At 42.2% G+C, this 18,490-nt stretch overlaps 1 protein-coding gene across 4 annotated transcripts in view; it reads left to right on the forward strand.

The window, feature by feature from the left end:
• Window positions 1–18,490, forward strand: part of DENND5B (DENN domain containing 5B) — a 105,458-nt gene that overhangs the window by 55,967 nt on the left and 31,001 nt on the right. For 2 of the 4 annotated variants that reach the window (XM_041467183.1, XM_041467184.1), the window contains 5 exons: window positions 9,594–9,781; window positions 12,995–13,528; window positions 14,874–15,105; window positions 15,916–16,002; window positions 17,171–17,321. In XM_041467183.1, the coding sequence (XP_041323117.1) occupies window positions 9,594–9,781; window positions 12,995–13,528; window positions 14,874–15,105; window positions 15,916–16,002; window positions 17,171–17,321 (1,192 nt within the window). The remainder of the gene's footprint in view (window positions 1–9,593; window positions 9,782–12,994; window positions 13,529–14,873; window positions 15,106–15,915; window positions 16,003–17,170; window positions 17,322–18,490) is intronic. The other 2 variants (XM_041467185.1, XM_041467186.1) reach the window with 1 other exon arrangement.

Consider the following 18,490-nt stretch of genomic DNA (forward strand, 5'->3'; position numbering starts at 1 on the left):
GTTGAAGTGTGCTAGCAAGCTTTGGAAAATCTGGTTTGGAAAACCTTTTCCCTTATGGTTACGTCTTTCTGTAATAGTGCAGCACTCTGCTGCAGGTTTGGGGAATCCTGTCTTAGCACTGGGCGTGCTTTGGGATTTTACACTCCTATTACTGTTTCCTCTAGGATGTTGGTTCCTGTGGGTGTTGCCCTGGTGATATTCAGATGCCCAACATGTCATGGTCAAGTTTTCCTGCTGACTTTCAAGGGGATGTTCAGACTTTTTTGGGTGTTCCTCTAAGTCTCACTGGAAGCCTGTCTGTGTAATTTGGGTTCCCAAATGGCATCTGTGATGCTGACCCTAAATTAGGAAAATGTGCATCAGGGAAAAATTTTTGGGGGTGAGGGGAGTGGTTTCATCAGAGGAGAATGAAAAACCTGGAGCCAGGATGCCTTTTAGTGGAAAGAGGAAAAGATGCTGAATACCTAGGCTTGTCAAGAGAAGGGGTTTGAGCAGCAGACAGCTTGAAATGGAGTGGGGAGAGAGGATGGGAAATCATCTAAAATGAGTATGGATAATGAACCTTCAGGCTCCAGAAAGGATCTCTTGGGTTTGTTATATAAAAGAAAAGGTCAGGAAGTGTGTAATGGTAATGCTTATAGCTAAATGACTGAGAATGGGGAAGAATGTTCAGGGAGGTGGAAAAAGGGTAGTTCTTCTGCAAATGACTGAATTAAAAGGATTGATAGTTCTTTGCAGAGCTCTTCTCCACATGGACTCCAGGGGTTTGCTTTCAAGAACGGAAAATGAAAGGTTTTATCTTCTCTCAGTTTGAAGTGTGAGCAGAAATCCTGCTGTTAGTTTTGATTAGGCTGCTTTTGCCCTCCCTCCTGCTTCTGTGTGTGTATGTGTGCAGTTATCCCCTTTCTTCCTCAGTTTGAATCATGCTGCCTTTGCCACTTTGCACTGGGGTTTGATATTAAACAGCAGCACCACTGAAATGCCTCTCACCCATCCCTGCTCATCAGTCCCACCCTGGTCCCTGCTTACGGACTCACTGAGAATTTTTTTTTCTTTTTTCTTTCTCACTGAAAGATAGCAGCATTAGGAAAAATGTGCTTGTCAGGTTACATTTTAGTAATATTTTGTGCATGTGCAGAGCAACCTCTATATGTGTTACTTTTGTAATAGTCATTGAGACAGATACTTTGTGTCTACTAAATAACTTTGACTCAGCCTTCCTGTCCACCAGAAGTTAGATCAGTGTTCTTCCAATTACTGGTTATAATTTAAGGGTTTACTTGGTTTGTTTGGTTTCGTTGTGTGGGGTTTTGTAAAGAAAATTGAGATAGTGAGAAGTAATCCTTTCTACCTTTCAAATTTCAGAGTTTTTTCTTCCCCCTCTCTTCTCTTCTCTTTGTGAATCTAGGGATGTCCTTGACATGACTTTTACTTGCTTATCTAACATAGACACAATTTGATGGTGCATGGGGGAAAGTATATAGCTGTGTTAGGGAAATTCTGTGATTATGTAAATAGCAGCATAATGGTGGTTCCCAGAGGTGAGGAATGTGGAGTGGAGGGCAAGTGCAAAGCCTCAGTTTTGGCATACCCTGATAGCTGAGTGCTTGGATAATTGTGTACTGAGGCTTCTTTTAAATGTCAGTCTTTCAATTCCTGAAAAAGAAAACAGCAGCTATTTTCCAGTTAGAAATACAACCAGCCTAGAGTGTACCAAAATCTGCTCTCTTCAGCTTTGAGATCCATTGGGGAGAAACACTTTTTTAACTCCCTAGTTCTTTCAAGGCAAAAGATGAAAAGGCTTTGGCTGACATATCTCTTGTTCCAAAGTAACAAATGAGAGAGGTATTTTGCAAGTTCACCCTTCTTTGCCTTTCTGCTTTAAAGAGGGTGGACTTATTGGACTGTGTTTCTAGAGGCCTGGCCTTGCTGCAACCTTCCCAAACTCAACAAGAGATTAGCAGAAGATCCTCTGGTTGCAATTTCAAGCAAGACAGCATTATTTACAAAAAAATCACATTTCACTGACTTAATCATGTAATACTCAAGAAATCAGAGCTGGAGCAAAACCTATTTCAGTTCACTAAACTATTTCAGTAAGAGCTGCTGTTAACATGTATGGAATATGTAAACTGGCTTTTTTGTGGTTCTCCTAGACCTGTTGGAAGGAAGCTTTTAATTTAAGCTTGTCAAAAATTTAGTTCTTCTATAGAATAAGGGCTTCTTTTGGAAAGTAGAGTGAAAATATAAATTGTTGCACAGCCCCAACCATACAAAGAAGCCTAGGTGGTAATAACAGCAGTGAAAGGCTGCCACAAAGGTTGCACAGAGACTGTACTGGCTTCTCTGAAGTGGTTTTTCTCAAGGGAACTAGGAGTTGAGGATGAAAAAGTTTATTTTTAGCCCCGGGGCATAATGTTTCCAGCAGCCTGAACAAAGGCATCTAAGTCAATGAAGAGGTGAGGGTGTTGGGTGACTTTATCCAGCTTGCCCTGGATGTGTTTCCAGTGTGATATAAGAGTGTCTGGCACAGCTCTGCCTTGGGGACAGGAGCACTGAGTGGCTGTTTGTACCGTGGCTGCTACAGTCATCTTTGGGTATCCAGTTGCACTGTTGATGGTGTCTTAGGGGTGACTGGTACCCCATCACTTGGGAAAATGCAGGGATTGTAGTGGATTGTACCTTCACTTTACAGCTGTGGTGGTCAAGCAGAGGGATGAAGAGAGACTGGCAGCAAAAAATGATGAGCTCATTTTTTAAGCTGCTTTGTTCCCATATATTTTGGACTGCCCAGCTGAGTAACTGGCAGAGACCTGTGCTTGCACCTCAGTGGCAGTGGCAAGACTGAAAAGATCAGCCCTTACTGCTCCTGGAGACTGTGTGGACTTCCAGGGAGTTGATCACAACCACTGCTGGTGGGAAGTGCCAACTTTGGTCTGCAAAGATGGTGTGGAAACCTGTACCTGAAATCACCTTCACTGTACATTAATTCCTGCAGCTTCAAGTTCTATGCTTCTGCATATAAAGAATATTTTTGAGGTTAAATAGGGCAAGTTTTCAACATTTGGGCTTTGAAAACCAAGAGGAGGGATTAGATATGCTTTCCCTGCAATTCTTCAGGGTGCAATCTTTGCAGTGGTCTTGTAAGTGCCCTTTATTCAGAGCACAGCTCTCTCTTGCAACTGTGCAGATGTAAGGTCTTGCTTATGTCCACTCTTCAATAGCTACTACAATTTCCAAAGGATAAGTAACAAAACATCACTGGTGTGGGATTCCTGCTGGAGAGAGATGAATTAAACTGTGAGCTCTGTGGAAACCTCAGCAATCCATTTTGTATGTCTGCCTTTCAAGGGATTTAAGCATGAGAGGGAGTGTGTGGATGAGACAGAGATAAACTTCTTAGAGCTTAGGCTGTTTCTACTCATTATAATTTTGAGTGTTTTCCAAGTTGTTTTTCCAAGGGCTTGAGTAATTGCTCCTCCAAGATTGAAATATTCTTTGCATTACTTTTTTTTGATCTTAGAAATTGTAATACAAATGACTATGCATATATAAAGTCATTGCCTAGAAAGTGTTATGTCTGAAAGATCTTTCTTATGAGGTCTTTTTTGGGGTAGATTTTTAAAAACGAATACATGCATAATGTGCTTGCCTTTTAGCTGATTTTTACATCAAATAGTTCCATGGGAAACCTTTGCTCTTCTACTCATTATTTAAACAGTTGCCCTCCACACTAATATTCATCCAAATCAGTGGAAAGTTATTGCAGAGAACAAATTATATGGGGACAAAATCTGTGTGCTGTGGAAGAGACCTGGGTTTATGGCCTCAGTAGAACTACACTCAGAGGCTGCAGTGCATGTTTCCCTGGAAAAAAGACAAGTAATTGGGTAGAAAAATCAGAGAATGACATATAGCCTTCCTTTTTAAGTTAGGTGAAATGGCAAAATTGTTTTTTAGTTAGAAGTTGCTCAATTGTTGTCAGTATGACCTGAAAAGTGAAGCTTTTGAAGCATCTGGAAAAAAGGAGGAGGAGCTGGTTCAGGTGTGTGCCACAGCCCCACTCCTGTTTGTGTTCACAGTGAGCTGTAGAGGGAGATAGGGCCACTGCTTTGAAAAACACCGTGCGCACACACACCACAACATCTCCGTTTTTTGGGTTTTTTTAACTTGGATCTCATTTTTTTCCATGATGAAACATCTTTACCTTTTCAGAATGAGGGGAAGGAAGTTAAATTAGGCCTTTACATTGCAGTTATGGCAAATGCCAGATAAATAACATGGCAGTCTAAAGCGATCATGACCGAAGTTGTTCCGTGCTGGACTCTTGTATCCTCCCCATCTTGTGTCCATCCCCAGCTACTGGCTGGGGAGCCTGTTCTGCCACAGCAGCCGTGGGCGAGAGCAAGGGGCTCCCTGTGTGCTCAGGAGTACCTTCATGTGTCCTGCTGGCACAGACTTCTGCCCGCTTCTCAGAGACTTAACCATGCTGGTAATGGGAGCTAATTCTTGAGATGGCTCTTAATCATAAATTAATTCATGCTGAACCACTGATGGCAGGCTGGGACATAGTTAAATTATGTAAATGGAAATGTATTGAAGCAGAAGCTTTTTAAATTAAGCATTGGCCAACAAGGAAAAAGGGTAAGAACTGGCCTCGGTGAATATTGGTCTTGGGATATTTCCCTTGGGGTAGAGCTGACCCCCAGTTTGAGAGACTAATTCTTCAGGCAGTTAGATGCAGGCTTGTCTTGACCCTTCTGTTTAAGAAAATATGTGTTTTCATATTTGCATTAATTGCCCCTCTGCTTTTATCACATAACTGATGTGCTACATCGCTCCCTGGTAAATGCCTCTTTCCTTTGGGGATGGAAGGGCACTGAGGTGCCAGGGGTCATTTCCTCAGGACAGGCTGCTTCTTGCAGCCCCATGTCATGGCACCTGTCCAGGTTCCCTGAATGCAGCACTGCTGCAAGGTGATTTCTGTAGTGAATAAACACTTCCTGCACCATTTTTGTGTGTTTTATCTGAACATCTGTTGAAAGTCACCAGGACTGGCTTGTCAGTTGTCACAGCTGCCAGCAGGCAAATCAGATGAAAGGTGGAAGCTTCCAGGGCGCTTTGATGTCTGCAGCACTTGTGTGTGCTGCTTCTGTGGAGCTATTGAGATCTGGTTTGAAAACCTTTGCTTTCATAAACAATTTTTGTCTCCGATGTGAATTTCAGATTTAGTTTTTCATCTGCCGTGTGCTTTATGTAAACATTACAGATCTGAAGGTACCCAGACTCAAGACAGGTCTGGTTAGGAGCTATTCTTGACTCATACTCAGAGCTCAAAACAAAATAATTTTATTTTCCAGTTTTTCCAATATGCCTGGCTTATCTAACTCATATCTTGTTACAAAAAAAACCAAAAAAAAAAAAACAAAAAACCCAAAAAAAACAAAAAAAAAAAAAAAAAAACAAAAACAAAAAAAAAAGCTAGTTGCATAACAATTACAATACTTGGAATGAAAAGGTAGCATGTGGGAAAACTCTTGGTCACAAGAATGCTTTAAAGCCTGTTCAGGTGTTTCCCTCTAAAGAATTAGCTTCTATTCATTCAGGTTCATTTATGGGGTTTTTTTTACCTCTGTTGTTTTGGTTTATTTTGTTTGAAGACAATTGTTTTGTGCATATTAATAAGGTGCTCTTTGAGAATACCATCTGATTATCATCTTCCAGGATGCATTTTTAAATATGTGGCTTTGCAAAGCTGCAGTTATCCTTTATGGGTGTTCTAAAAGCAGTAGAGCAAAGGAAGTGGTGGCCAGGTAACTCATCTCTTCAAATGCTTCCAAGTGCTTTCAAAATGTGTGTGAAGTGAGACTTCAAAAGGAAAATAAAGAAGCAGTCTATTTTTAAAGCCTTGGACTGGATTTAGAGGACCCAGGCTGTGACTCCAGCTCTGTGGTAAGCTTTCTGCCTTACCTTTGGTAGGTGACTGGAACAGAGAGTTGGAAAATGGCCAGGTTGTGCTTTCATCAGGAAGGCTGGAGGTGTTGAAACTGGAGTGACAGTGCACAGTTCCCAGCAGGAATGCCGTTTCTGGGGAGAATGAGCACGTGTGCTCCTACACATGCCTTATACACAAAGTTCCTGTGATTGGGAATTTGCTGAAAAGGTCCCAGGTGAAATTTTCTTCTGTTTGATTATGACGAAGATTTGAATCTCTTTTGGGGGTAGAACCTGTGTGTGGTCTTAGCTCTTTGGAGCAGGGATAACACTGATGGTTTTTTGCCTTCTCAAAGGATCTTGGGTTTGCTCTGCTGCAGCGTGGGAAGGATTTTGAGGTATCATACTTTTGTGGCAGGAAAAGTAATTTTTATGTTGAGCTTTGTGAATTGCTTAACATCTCAGAGATTCTTTCCCCAGTATGTATAATGAAGAGAAGATTATTTTGTTTTTTCAGTCTCTGCCTGTGTTTGAACTTTAAGGTCTTTGGGATAGATATTTCTTACTGATTATTGTCCTGTTACTGCATTATGGAGAATCAACATCTAGAAAAAAAATTGTCAAGTTTTGTCCTCTCTCAGAAAAATATTTGTAGGGAATTGATGTTCAAGTGCTGAAACCGTTTCCATCTCCAGCAGAGAGCAGTGATTGGTAATTCTACAGGAATATCTCAAGGTGTGCATTTTAAGCACTATATCTTGTGAGCCATGTGAATGTTACCAGAGCTGGGTAAAGTGTGGCTGCAGATGGTGCTCGAGCAGCAGAACTGCCAGCCTGCAGTGGGGCAGGTCCCTGCAGCCCTTGCATGTCCTGCACAGGGAATGGAGGTGCTTGGCCAGGGTCCCCTGGCCGATGGTGCTAGAACAGGAAGGTGGATCCAGAGCCTTTGAGCTTGATTCTGATGTCCTCTCCTTCACATGGTGAAAAAGCTGTGTGAGAGACAGCACTGCACCACATGCAGCTAAGATATTAGGAGGCAGTGGTTGCAGTAGAAGCCCCAGGGAGAACTTTGCCCTGGGGTTATCCTCCTCGAGCAGTTTCTCTTGGAAAACTTTGTTCTGTGAACAACTTAGAGATGGAACTTTGAACGTGAGGAGTCTTAGAATAATTTTGGTTGGAAAAGACCTTGAAGATCAGCTCCAGCTGTAAACCTAACACTGCCAAACCTGCCACTCAATCTTGTCTCTAATTGCCATATTTACATGTCTTTTAGATGCCTCCAGGGATGGTGACTCAACCCCTTCCCTGGACAGCCTGTTGCAATCCTCAGCAACCCTTTCAGTGGAGAAATTTTTTCCTAATATCCAATCTAAACATCTCCAGGCACAACTTGAGGCCATTTCCTCAATCCACTGTTTCCAGGTTGTCCTCAGTAACCATGTAAGCTTCCCTCAAATGATGATAGGTATAAGAATCTCTCCATCAAAAATTATTTCAGGCTTTATATGATAGGAGTCTAACCTTGTACAGGCTTGAAAGTATGTAAAAAGTAATTAGAATTTGGCTTCTTTAAACAGATAACAAAAAATATTTACAGATTTCTGTATATTATTTTTCTGGAGGAAGCTGGAACTTCCCTCTCTTCAGTCATAACTGCTGGGTACATAAACGTTTTTTATCTGCTAATTACTGACAAGCATTGCTAGATGATAACAGCCTAATAATTTGGTCATCACTAGTTTGGGTGTGTTTTTTTTTTTTTAATCAGCTTTTCTCATAGTAAATTGGTTACAAAATTTATGCTAGTGACCATGTTAAATATTAACAGTAGCACCAGAGAAAAATCAGCATTCATTTCCAGGGCTGAGTGCCCTTATCCAAAATGATCCTTGCAACTTTTTGGCCAAGACCTGTTTCTTCATGTGGCTGTGTAGATCAGGGCAGGTTTTGAATGTGTTTCACATACTAGGACGTGCTGCTTTTTCAATTTGATTTTTTTGATCTTAAAAGCTTTCAGAGTTATGAAACGTTGTGAGACTCCTAAGCTTCTCCAAGTAGGTATTATAAACTTGAGTTTGTGTAAGTGCTTTTCAACAAGACAGGGAATGCACGTGTGTAGTTGTAGACCAGTGCATGGGCAGGGATTCATAAGCAACTGATCCGTAGCTGGGAGTATTTTGGAGGTGTAACCTTGAGACTGACTTGTATGCGTGACAATAATTTTGCAGACTGACTGAATAGCTGTTAGTAAGACAAGATGAAAAATGTTTTTGCCCTGTCAGCTGACCTTCTGCAGATCGTGGCTGGCTTTCCACAGAGAGCTGCTAGCAAGGAGAATAGGCGATGCAATTTGTTGCTGTAATTTGCATATTTATTCAAGAACATCTTCCCAGTGACCTCCTAATAGCTGAGCAGTGTCAGGTGACAGCGCTTTTGCTGTTGTTGGTGTCTGCCAAGGTCTCGGGCTCGGATGTTCAGGAAATGGGAAGGGTAAAGCTGGGCTCCTCTTCAGGCAAAAGCAGTCAATGTGGCTGTAGGAAAAAGCCTTCTCACCTGACTCAGGACCAGGGTGTTCATACATGTATCTTTCATGTCCTGGAGTGGGGCAGAGAGGATTAGGAGAGATGGACAACAACCCAAGTGTTACCCAGGATCTGGGTCTGGCCTCCGTGAGAGGGAGAATCTTGTGGTTGTTCAAGCCAGAGCTTGTGAGACTTGCCTGGCACTGATGAGGTTTGGGTTTGGACTCTGCCATGGAGTTTACAAACCCAGGGGTCTTTACCTGTTTCCAGATGGATGGTCTGCAGTTTGAGATTTGCTGTAAGGATGACTGTCTCTTTAAGACCAGTATGTGATTTATTTATTTATATTAAACATTTATCCCCTCATTTATATAAATAAATATCTTGTGGTATTGCATCATGCCAGCTGGATATTTGATAAATAATTTGCTGTCACCCAAATTCTGAAACATCCAGCTCAGCTGAATCAAAACAAATTTTAATTTAAAAAATAATGCACCATGTGCTAACTAAAATCAAAATATTTCAAAGCAATGAACTAGTGGGTTAAATAAAAATTTGGGAAGGTAACATAATGTAAGTCCACTAGCTGCGCAGAATTTATTTGAGTACTAAATTTATATTGGGCTTTTGTTTGGAGTTAACTTAAAAGCACTGCTTTTGTATACATAGGGACTGTAAACTAATGCTGGTATGTGGAAAGTACACTCAGCTTTGGAAATAGTAGCAACTGGAGCAGAAGCAGGGAGGCAGGAGCAAGTGAGAAACCACAATGTTTCCTTGAAATTCACTTCTTTCTCTTCTTCCCATGTAAAAATACAGGCTTGTTATGGAATTAGAGTATTAATATCCTGTACTAGAGACAGAACTTTTGGTATCTTTTTAGTAATTTAATGGCAGAATAGGTCTAGATAAGGTAGGAATATCTATGCTCAGCTATTTCTTTATGGGAGGAATGAGTTTTAACAGATTTAAATAATGTTGAAGGTTTTTAAGTACTGTCTTATTTTCCAAACAACATCTTATCATATAAACATGGTTTCTGTCTTATTTTGTCACGGACATCCTTGCCAAACAGATCTCAAAAGCAGAACACAGGGAGATAATTCAGTATCTGTCTTTCTCTCCCATGTCTAGATTATCAGCGGCTGATGACGGTGGCAGAGGGAATCACAACGCTGCTGTTCCCGTTTCAGTGGCAGCACGTGTACGTCCCCATCCTTCCTGCCTCTCTCCTGCATTTTCTGGATGCTCCTGTTCCCTACCTGATGGGGCTGCAGTCTAAGGAGGGAACCGACCGCTCCAAGCTGGAGCTGCCTCAGGAGGTCAGTGTCCACCTTTGGGGCTGCTGTCCTGAAATGTCTGACTAATATATGTGTGAATTACTGCTGGGAAATGATGTCTGGTGCTAGGAGGCTTCTCTGGCACTGTGGATACTGATTGCCAGCAGCAGTCAGATAGTAGGGAAGTCTCCACAGCCCTTCTTGGTCCGTTTCTGAAGTTAATGAGTACCTCTTACTGTTTTGATTTCTAAATGTTTCTCTTTCTCCTGTTTGTGGTGACAAAGCTGAAATTTGGTCGGCTTTCCCTACACCACATGCTCCACCAGGTTTTGTTACTCCATCAGTGTCACAGTCCTACTGACAGCGGGCTAAAGAGCATTTTGCTGGGGGAGGATCTCGATGGCTCTGGGTCTCAGGTGCAGTTGCTAGGTGGTGCAAACCTGTCCCCCTGCTGCTGGAAGAGTGTGCCGTGTCCTGCCAGCCCCATCCCATCCGTGGCTGAGCCCATGTGTTCCTGGTCTCTTACTAGACCACTGTCTTGGCCTCAGACAAGCCAGGCTTGCATTAATACTGGGCCTATGAACCACTTAGAGAGAAAAGAAAAGGAAGAAGAGGTCATCCTCTTAACCTCAGGGTTAAATCCTTGGGAGTGGTAGAGAGTGAAATGTAGATTTTCCTCCTCAAAATTCGGCAAAGGTGATTAAAGCTGCTTCACATATTAACCTGGCCATACAGCAATGTCTTTGGGAAATGGCTCCACTGTCTGCATTCCAGAGGGTGACTGGAACCAGAGCATGCCATATGCTTTTAAACTTAACTTTCTTCTTAAAATCAGTGGGAACCCCAAAAGTACCTGTTCATACAGCAGTAACATCTCCTGGCAGTGGCTGTGCTGGGGGCACTCTCCTGGAGGCAGAGTCCTTAAGGATTCCAAATACCTGCTCTGACTGAGAAGGCAGACGGGAACAGCAGCAGAGGAGAATATACGGGAGTGAGAGTTTTTATGTGGAAGTGGAGGGATAAACACAGGGCAGGGTAATACAGTTTTTAATAAAGGTCTATTTTACATACTGCATGAAGGTGGCTGAGTCAGCCTCAGTGGCATGGAACTGAAAGTCAAGTTTTACCTCATGGATACAGTGACTGAAGCACATGAAATCTGCACTGGTGTGGAAGCAAGGCTGCTATCTAGCTATGTTCCTCAGTAAAACCATGCTAATATTACATAATTACTGTGATTTTTGAAATTATTAGTCACATGCTTTTGGTTAGCAGATTAAGCTGTCATTTTCCTTAAATTAAAATTTTAATGTGACAGTATTTAGTAGTGCAGTATCGTTGGAGTAACAAATATCACCAGGGAGAGAAAAGTCAGAGTAGGGTGGAATCTGCCCCCTCCATGATGTTTTGAATGAGTGAAAAATACCAGCATTTATGAATACCACAGGTCCAGTAACTGTGAGAGAGGGAAAGAAAAGACACATTGAACAGGGAAGATCTTGAATCTCAAATTGCTCTAGACAATAAAAAATAAAATAACCCTCAGCATCGAGCAGCGATGAAACGCAGTTCACATCAGCATTCCTTTATTGTTCAGGCCAGGGGCTAGCTTTTCAAGCTCTTGCTCTAAATATAAACCATTTGTTTGTTAGAGATAAAAATTCTAACAACTGGCCATCATGCTGTCTTAAGGTTACTAATCTCCCTGCATTAACTTTAATCATCAGATGTTTTTGAAGAGAGAAGTGAGACCAATTCCCCAAGGGTTTTCTGAATATAAATCTCATTTTTCAAATTTTGTAAATGATATGCAGAGCTGAAATTAAAAAGCCTTTGAAATGAAATATTGATAGATAAGAAGGCAGTCCCTGAGCTAAAGAACTGTACTGATGCATACCACAACTGTGTAATAGCTACATAGTTAAATAAAGCAAATTGCTTTGTATGAAGAAATGCATTTCTTTGTACGGGCTACATTTAATATGAAAAAGCTGAAGGGACACTTATCCTTTACTAGATGAATCCTAATATGCTTTAAAGTACCTATGTGAAAGGTGATTAATGTTAATAAACATGTCCCTGAAATATCCAATATATTACAAACATATTTGCTGTGGAATGTATTGTCTAGCTGAAGATTAACTTCTCAAAAATGAAGGAAAATAAATAATTTGTCTTCATATAACCTGAAGATCAGTCTAGGATGTTTGATAAGAAGTAAAGAACACTAAAAGTGCCTAGAAGAAGGTAGAGAAGCTGTGCTAATGGCCAAATCAGGCTAACAAAGACCTGCTGCTGTCCTGTGGATTTTCTGCATCTCCTGTTCTGCAGTTTTATGCCAGGATAAAACACATCAGAGCTCAGTACCTTGGGAATCTGACCTGGTTTAAGATTTTACTCAGCACAGTGCACTCAGACACTGAATTTCAGATGTAAGCCACCATTCAGAAGATCAATTACTGTTTTTCATTCTGCTATTATTCCTGAGGGTGCATTTGCAATGTAATTAATTTTTATGTGGGGTTCTTCTATCCCTCCATTGACGCTTACCTAGTAAAAGTATCTGCTCTGCTAGATTAATGTCTTCACTTTAATCTTACAGGCTGAGACCCATCTCCATTCATAGCAAAGCTAAGAGCACTCTCTTTAAATCTCAGGCAGAGGAATTGCCACTTTTAAAAGCCTCCATGGAAACAGGGGGTCAGGGGAGTGGGAAGACTAGACTTGGCCTCTAGTGAACAAGCTGTACTCAGACATAACCCCAAAGGATTTCTGTGGGACCCTCTTTTGTAGTTTTGCTTGAAGCAGCATCATCTTTCTCACTGAACATCTCATTCCCTGGTAGCACAGCTGCAGAGGCTTCTTGCAGTTGGATCCTGGTAAAATAAATGTGTCTGTGAGATGCAGTAATTCACGCAAAGGGTATTTGCTTGGGCTGAGAAGAGGTGCTGCATTTCCTGCTTGGTGGTGTGTCCTTGGCTGCTCCGGGAGGGTATATGAAATCTTTGTAGTGGAAAGTTTGGGGTCTGCGTGCCCTGGGGAAACAGGAGAATGCTGGAGCCTTTATTTGTCATCCAGTTGACCCTCAGCTTTACTGAGGTCTGAAATGTCACAGGCTAGATAGCACAGCTAAAGTGTCCTGCATATGTGTGCACTTACCCTTCTGTCTGGAAGCACCCTGGGAGAAAGGGCTACATCGCAGGGGAACCAGTTCAGTGCTGAGTGTCCATTTTGAAACTTTCATTTGTATTTCAGGCAAACTTGTGCTTTGTAGACATTGATAACCATTTCATCGAACTGCCGGAGGAATTCCCGCAGTTCCCCAACAAGCTGGAGTTTATCCAGGAAATCTCTGAGGTTCTCCTGCAGTTTGGGATCCCTCCAGAAGGCAACCTGCATTGCAGTGACAGTGCCACCAAACTCAAGAACTTGGTTCTTAGCGACCTGGTGAACGACAAGAAGAACGGGAACATCCCCAGCAATGCCCTCAACATGTACGAGCTGCTGAAAGGCAACGAGACGATCGCCCGCCTGCAAGCCCTGGCCAAGAGAACAGGCGTGACCATGGAGAAAATGACCATCACCACCCCCCTCACAGACAAGAAGGATGGGAAGTTGTCGTGTGAGGAGCTGGAGCTGAGGGACTACAAACTGAACGTGCAGCTCCGCGAGGTTTTCGCCAACCGCTTCACGCAGATGTTCGCGGACTACGAGGCTTTCGTCATCCAGGCTTCCCCCGACATGGAGTCGTGGCTGACAAACAGGGAACAAATGCAAAACTTTGACAAAGTAAAGATAGCCATGTATTCGTGTCTCCATCTAAAAGGGGGAGGGAGGATAGCTGTGTTTGGTTATATATAGCCTGGGTTCTCTTTAATCTGCCATTCCTCATCTGCCTCACTGCGAGATTTGTCCATTTCCATTACACAGGGCCAGATCTCCTGCCAGAGTGAATCAGAGCACATCCACTGAGCTGCTCAGAGCCATCCTGGCTTGTACAAACCAAGCTGGCAGGCTTCTGCCCAGCTTGTGGGGCTGCTCCTATGGGCTTGGTGGAAGGGTAGCAATGCAAAGTGACTCCTTTTTCTGTCTTTCTTATTTTTCATTGTTGGGAGGAGAGGTGCACACTTGAGATAAAAAACCAAATCTAATCTTTAATTTTTCCTAATCTCATGGTAGAGGTTTTGGTAATGGGTAATGTTACCTGAAGAAGGTTGTCACTTAAACAGTGTTGTTATGACTCCATTGTTGTGTATGCACAAGAGGGAAAAGGAATCCTTTGAGATTAGAAATGGGGCTATAAAGAGATGGTAGGATACCAAAATGAATGGGAAATGCTGGGAAGCTTGCACAGCTGCTGAGTGACCCTACAAAGCAGATAGAGTTCTTAGCCATCATCTTTTTTAGGTCCAAGTCCTTCTCTAAGGAAAAGGTTAAGAGGATGAACAAACAGTGAGGAGCAGACTAAATACTGATCTGAGTCAGTTTTTGATTTTAAAAAATTGCTGCCATGCCTTTTATTGGTTTGTTTGTTTTCAGGCATTAAACAGTGCAGCATTGAAAAGGATGGGGTTGTTTAGGCAGTCTCTGCTAGTGCTTCTGCAATAAAATGGGCTGTTAAGTTTAGGGTTTCAAAGCTCAGTTAGAGATTTAGACGCACAGTCAATTTTAATTGGAAATTTGTGATTAATTGCCCTGTGTAACATTGCTGAAGAGCATTAGCTGAAGAGCACTGTGCACCCCTTGATATGTGTGACACCTTAAGTGATATGGTCCCAGGCAACAATGCCCAGACCAGAGGTCCCACAGGGGCGCATGTGATCTGCCATGCATTTCACAGGGTTCATTCCTGGGGGTAAGAGCTGCTATTTTGCTTTGAAAAAGCAGGCAGCATGAGCACTACTTCAGTAACTCGATATCCCTTTGTTCCAGCTGTTACAAAGCCTCCCTGACTGCTTATTTCTTACAGTTGTGAACCAAACCCCTTTGTAGATGGATTCACAGCTCTCTGAGAGGGGTTTCTGCAGTGGGGGAAGCCTTGTCCAAGCCTTCCTGCTGATTCTCTGCTGAAGGATGGCTGGGCACACCGGTGCTAGGCATGAACGTGGCACTAATGAGCTGTTCTGTATTTCAGGCTTCCTTCCTTTCGGACCAACCCGAGCCTTACCTCCCATTCCTTTCACACTTCATCGAAACACAGATGTTTGCAACCTTCATAGACAATAAGATAATGTCCCAGTGGGAAGAGAAGGACCCATTTCTACGAGTTTTTGACTCCCGAATTGAGAAAATAAGGCTATATAATGTCAGGGCCCCTGCACTGCGGACATCCAACTACCAGAAATGCAGCACTTTGAAAGAAGCAGGTACGTTCAGACGGGCTGGTAAAATATTCAAAAGTACAATGTCAGCCACCAAGAAATATAGGTCCTCAGTCATCTGAGTGTTGCAATTGATGAAGTCCTAAAGCTACCTGAGGAGGACTCAGCAGTGTCCTTATCTATCTCAGCAGCAACTTTAGCATGCTGTTAAACACCAGAAATGGCAGGAGCCTTTACCTTCTCTTTGAGCTCTCCTGGGCTGGAGCCTTTAATAAAATCAAGCCAAACCCAAATGGAACTGGCGCACAGTTGCTCATTTCAGGCAGCTCCTGTTCCTTTGCCAGGAGAGCTTTCCTTCACCCTGGTGGTGGGACCAGTGCCAGCCACACTGAGGAGTCGAGCCCCGGTATCTGCTCCACTGGCCTTGTCTCCCCCTTCCCATAAAAAGATGTGGTTTTGCCTTACACCATTTGGTTAGAGCAGCAGGGGATGCTGGACAGGGATGTAATCCTGTGTGGCATATTTAGTACCTCCAGCAGTAGATGTTCAGCGTTAATGTACACTATACTGAAGGATTGGAAGTTTTTTCTGTTATTGTCATGGGATGCCTTTCCAAATTATATTTTAATTTCTTACTTAATGCTTGTGGAAGTATTTATTTAATTTCTAAGTAATACAGGGAAATTATACTCTTAAATTTGTTGGGACATGTATTAGTAAGATAGGGCAAACATATTTCTCATAGGTTTTTTTTTTTGTTTAACTCCTTCAGTGTTTTACTTGCTGTAAACATGTCAGAAATAGAAATCTGTGTCTGTTTAAATTTTTCTGTCTAAACCCAATTCTAATTTGCAGGTCATTTGTCTATTCAGCGTCTAGTTTTGGCAGATATTGTGGCACCAGAACCTCATTTTCTGTCTTGTGAAAAGCAGCAAACTGATAGTAATACCAATTTTCTTTCATATTTACCATTCACAGTATATGTGACCCCAGCACTGATCCAGCACCTGTTTGTTTAACTATTTTTGGAACCCTTCAAATCCTCTGACCCCACACTACCCACTCCTTTTCTCCGAAATGGAACCATACAAAGTGATTTTTATTTTTTTTCAGAGAAGAAAAAATGCTTGCTGAGTTTCTAATGATAATGTATGTAAGTCTTGTGACAGCTTCTTTCCCATCACAGTTTTATAAAATAGGAAATGAGTTCTATGTTGTTCTTAACAAATGGAAAACAGATTTAGCTTCCACATTTTGCATATGTATTCTGTAGCTGTGATACGCTGAAAGAACAGGCCTGCCCGTTAATAGATGGGCTAGAAAGAGTTGAATATTAAAGTTGCTAATTAAATGCTGAATTCGCCCATACACCTCCTTTCCTAAGTTCTTCACAAGTTAAGAGGGTGACAGGTTTAATTTTCATTCTGCTTGAGGTTTGAGATTGAAAACCTCAAGTCCTTGAAGCAAAGGGTTGAACCGCTTTAGTTTCAGTGGAGCTGAGATTCCTGGGGAGCACTCTCCCTTATCTTACCATGTATATATAACATACCTAAGCTGTCTTACCATAGCCTTCCCTGTTTCCAAGAATCTGCTCATCCTCCTGATGCTGCTCAGGTCTTACTACAGTTAGCTATGCTTTTTGAAGGCCTGTCATCCAGGAGGAGGATAATTATAGTCGCAGATGTTTGCAAAACTCAGGTGTCCCCCTGCAAGCGTCTGCCCAGAGAGCGTGTCTGGAGCTGAGCAAGGTGCCCAGTCCCACAGGGGTTGCAGCTGGCCTTTGGAGGTCTGTTCTGCTGAAGAAGACTTGAAATCAAACAAGGAATTTCAGGGAAAGATTGCATTGCTGTTGCCAGTTCCAAATGCATCTCGTAGGCTCCTGTAAATACCTGCTTGCTTAACAGCTAACTTGCTCGTGGTGTTGGGTAAAGAAACTAAAAGCAAAATAAAAAAACCTACAGCACAAGTGTCTCCTCACCTCTGTGAGTGGCAGATTTCTGTATCCAAGGTCACCATTTAACTCTCTAGTGGGTTTCCAGGGGTCTGAGCATGACCACTGCTGTTGTGATGGGTGGTGACGCAGTTGTTCACCTGTGACTGTCACCTGCAGCCCAGTCCATCGAGCAGCGGCTGATGAAGATTGACCACACGGCCATCCACCCTCACCTGCTCGACATGAAGATTGGCCAGGGGAAGTATGAACAAGGATTTTTCCCAAAGCTGCAATCAGATGTCTTGGCAACGGGACCCACCAATAACAAGTAAGCGCAGGTTTTATTTCCTGGATTTAAAAACAAGTTTCTCATACAAATGCTTCACGTCACTGGACAGAAGTCCTAATTTTGGATGGCATATAGCCAGTCTAATGAATGGAAAACTAACAGCCTGTTAGTTTTGAATGTCTAATGAATGGAAAACTAACTAACCTGTTTCCATTTCAGGTTTTTTTCAGCCCATTTCATGGGCTGTGACTTTTGAAAATATAACCATAGTTTGGGTTATGTCAGGAAGCGTTGGCTGTTGGGGAAGATTCCTCACTGCTGTTTTCTATTGAGTGGTAACTACTCTGCCTTCTCATACATAGTTGTTGTTTTGTAATTGGCCTTACAAGTTTCAAATGAATTGTTTTGCACTAAATACAGTAATTTGGGAACTCAAGCCAAAATTCAGATTCTGAAAGAAATTCTGGTGTTGAAACCTTCACACCATTATGTAGAATGAAATTAGTGTCCACTCTGTTCCTTTCTTTTCTTTAGCTGTTATTACATGACCCAGAGATTTTTGTAGCTCTCTTTCAGTTGCCGCATTGGAATACCCTGGAATAGTAACTTGGTGAGGGTGGAAAGTATGTGATTCTGTACCTGGGTTTCTTTTTTGAGTCTGGTAAGGTTCTCTGGTGCACTTTGATAAGAGGGTAGTGGTACCTATAGCTGTGGAATTGAGCATGCCATTACATGGTTCATTTACCTAATGCAAAATGGGAACCTGGGGCACTGATACACTTTACATCTGTACAGTTATAATACAAAGTAAGTGCTGTTAGTTCCTTTATTTTTAATCTTTCTTCCTGCAAAACCCATGAATAAGGGGTTTCTCCCTCTTCAAAAGTGAAATATTTGTGCTCCACTGATTACAAACTCATTAAATTATCAGCTGAAGCCCTCAGTTTCAGCTTCTGGTAGTCAAAATGTGGGAGCACAGGTAAATCCAAGAGCTTCAAAGGCTACAGTTGTCCAAATGTTAAAGCTACCTCTTGTTTTAGACATGTGCATGCACACACACTGCTCTGAGCTTCTGCATGAGGTGCCCACTCATTTCTATTTAAACACCTTTTGTGCATTCCAATGCTAGCTAAGCCCTTTTGAATAACCTGCTAGGAATAAGAATTGCAAATGATAATATAAGAGAACCTTAAGCACTGAATGTTAAA

Source organism: Pyrgilauda ruficollis, unplaced genomic scaffold (assembly GCF_017590135.1).
Source record: "Pyrgilauda ruficollis isolate IOZ18807 unplaced genomic scaffold, ASM1759013v1 scaffold201, whole genome shotgun sequence".
Lineage (NCBI taxonomy): Eukaryota > Metazoa > Chordata > Aves > Passeriformes > Passeridae > Pyrgilauda > Pyrgilauda ruficollis.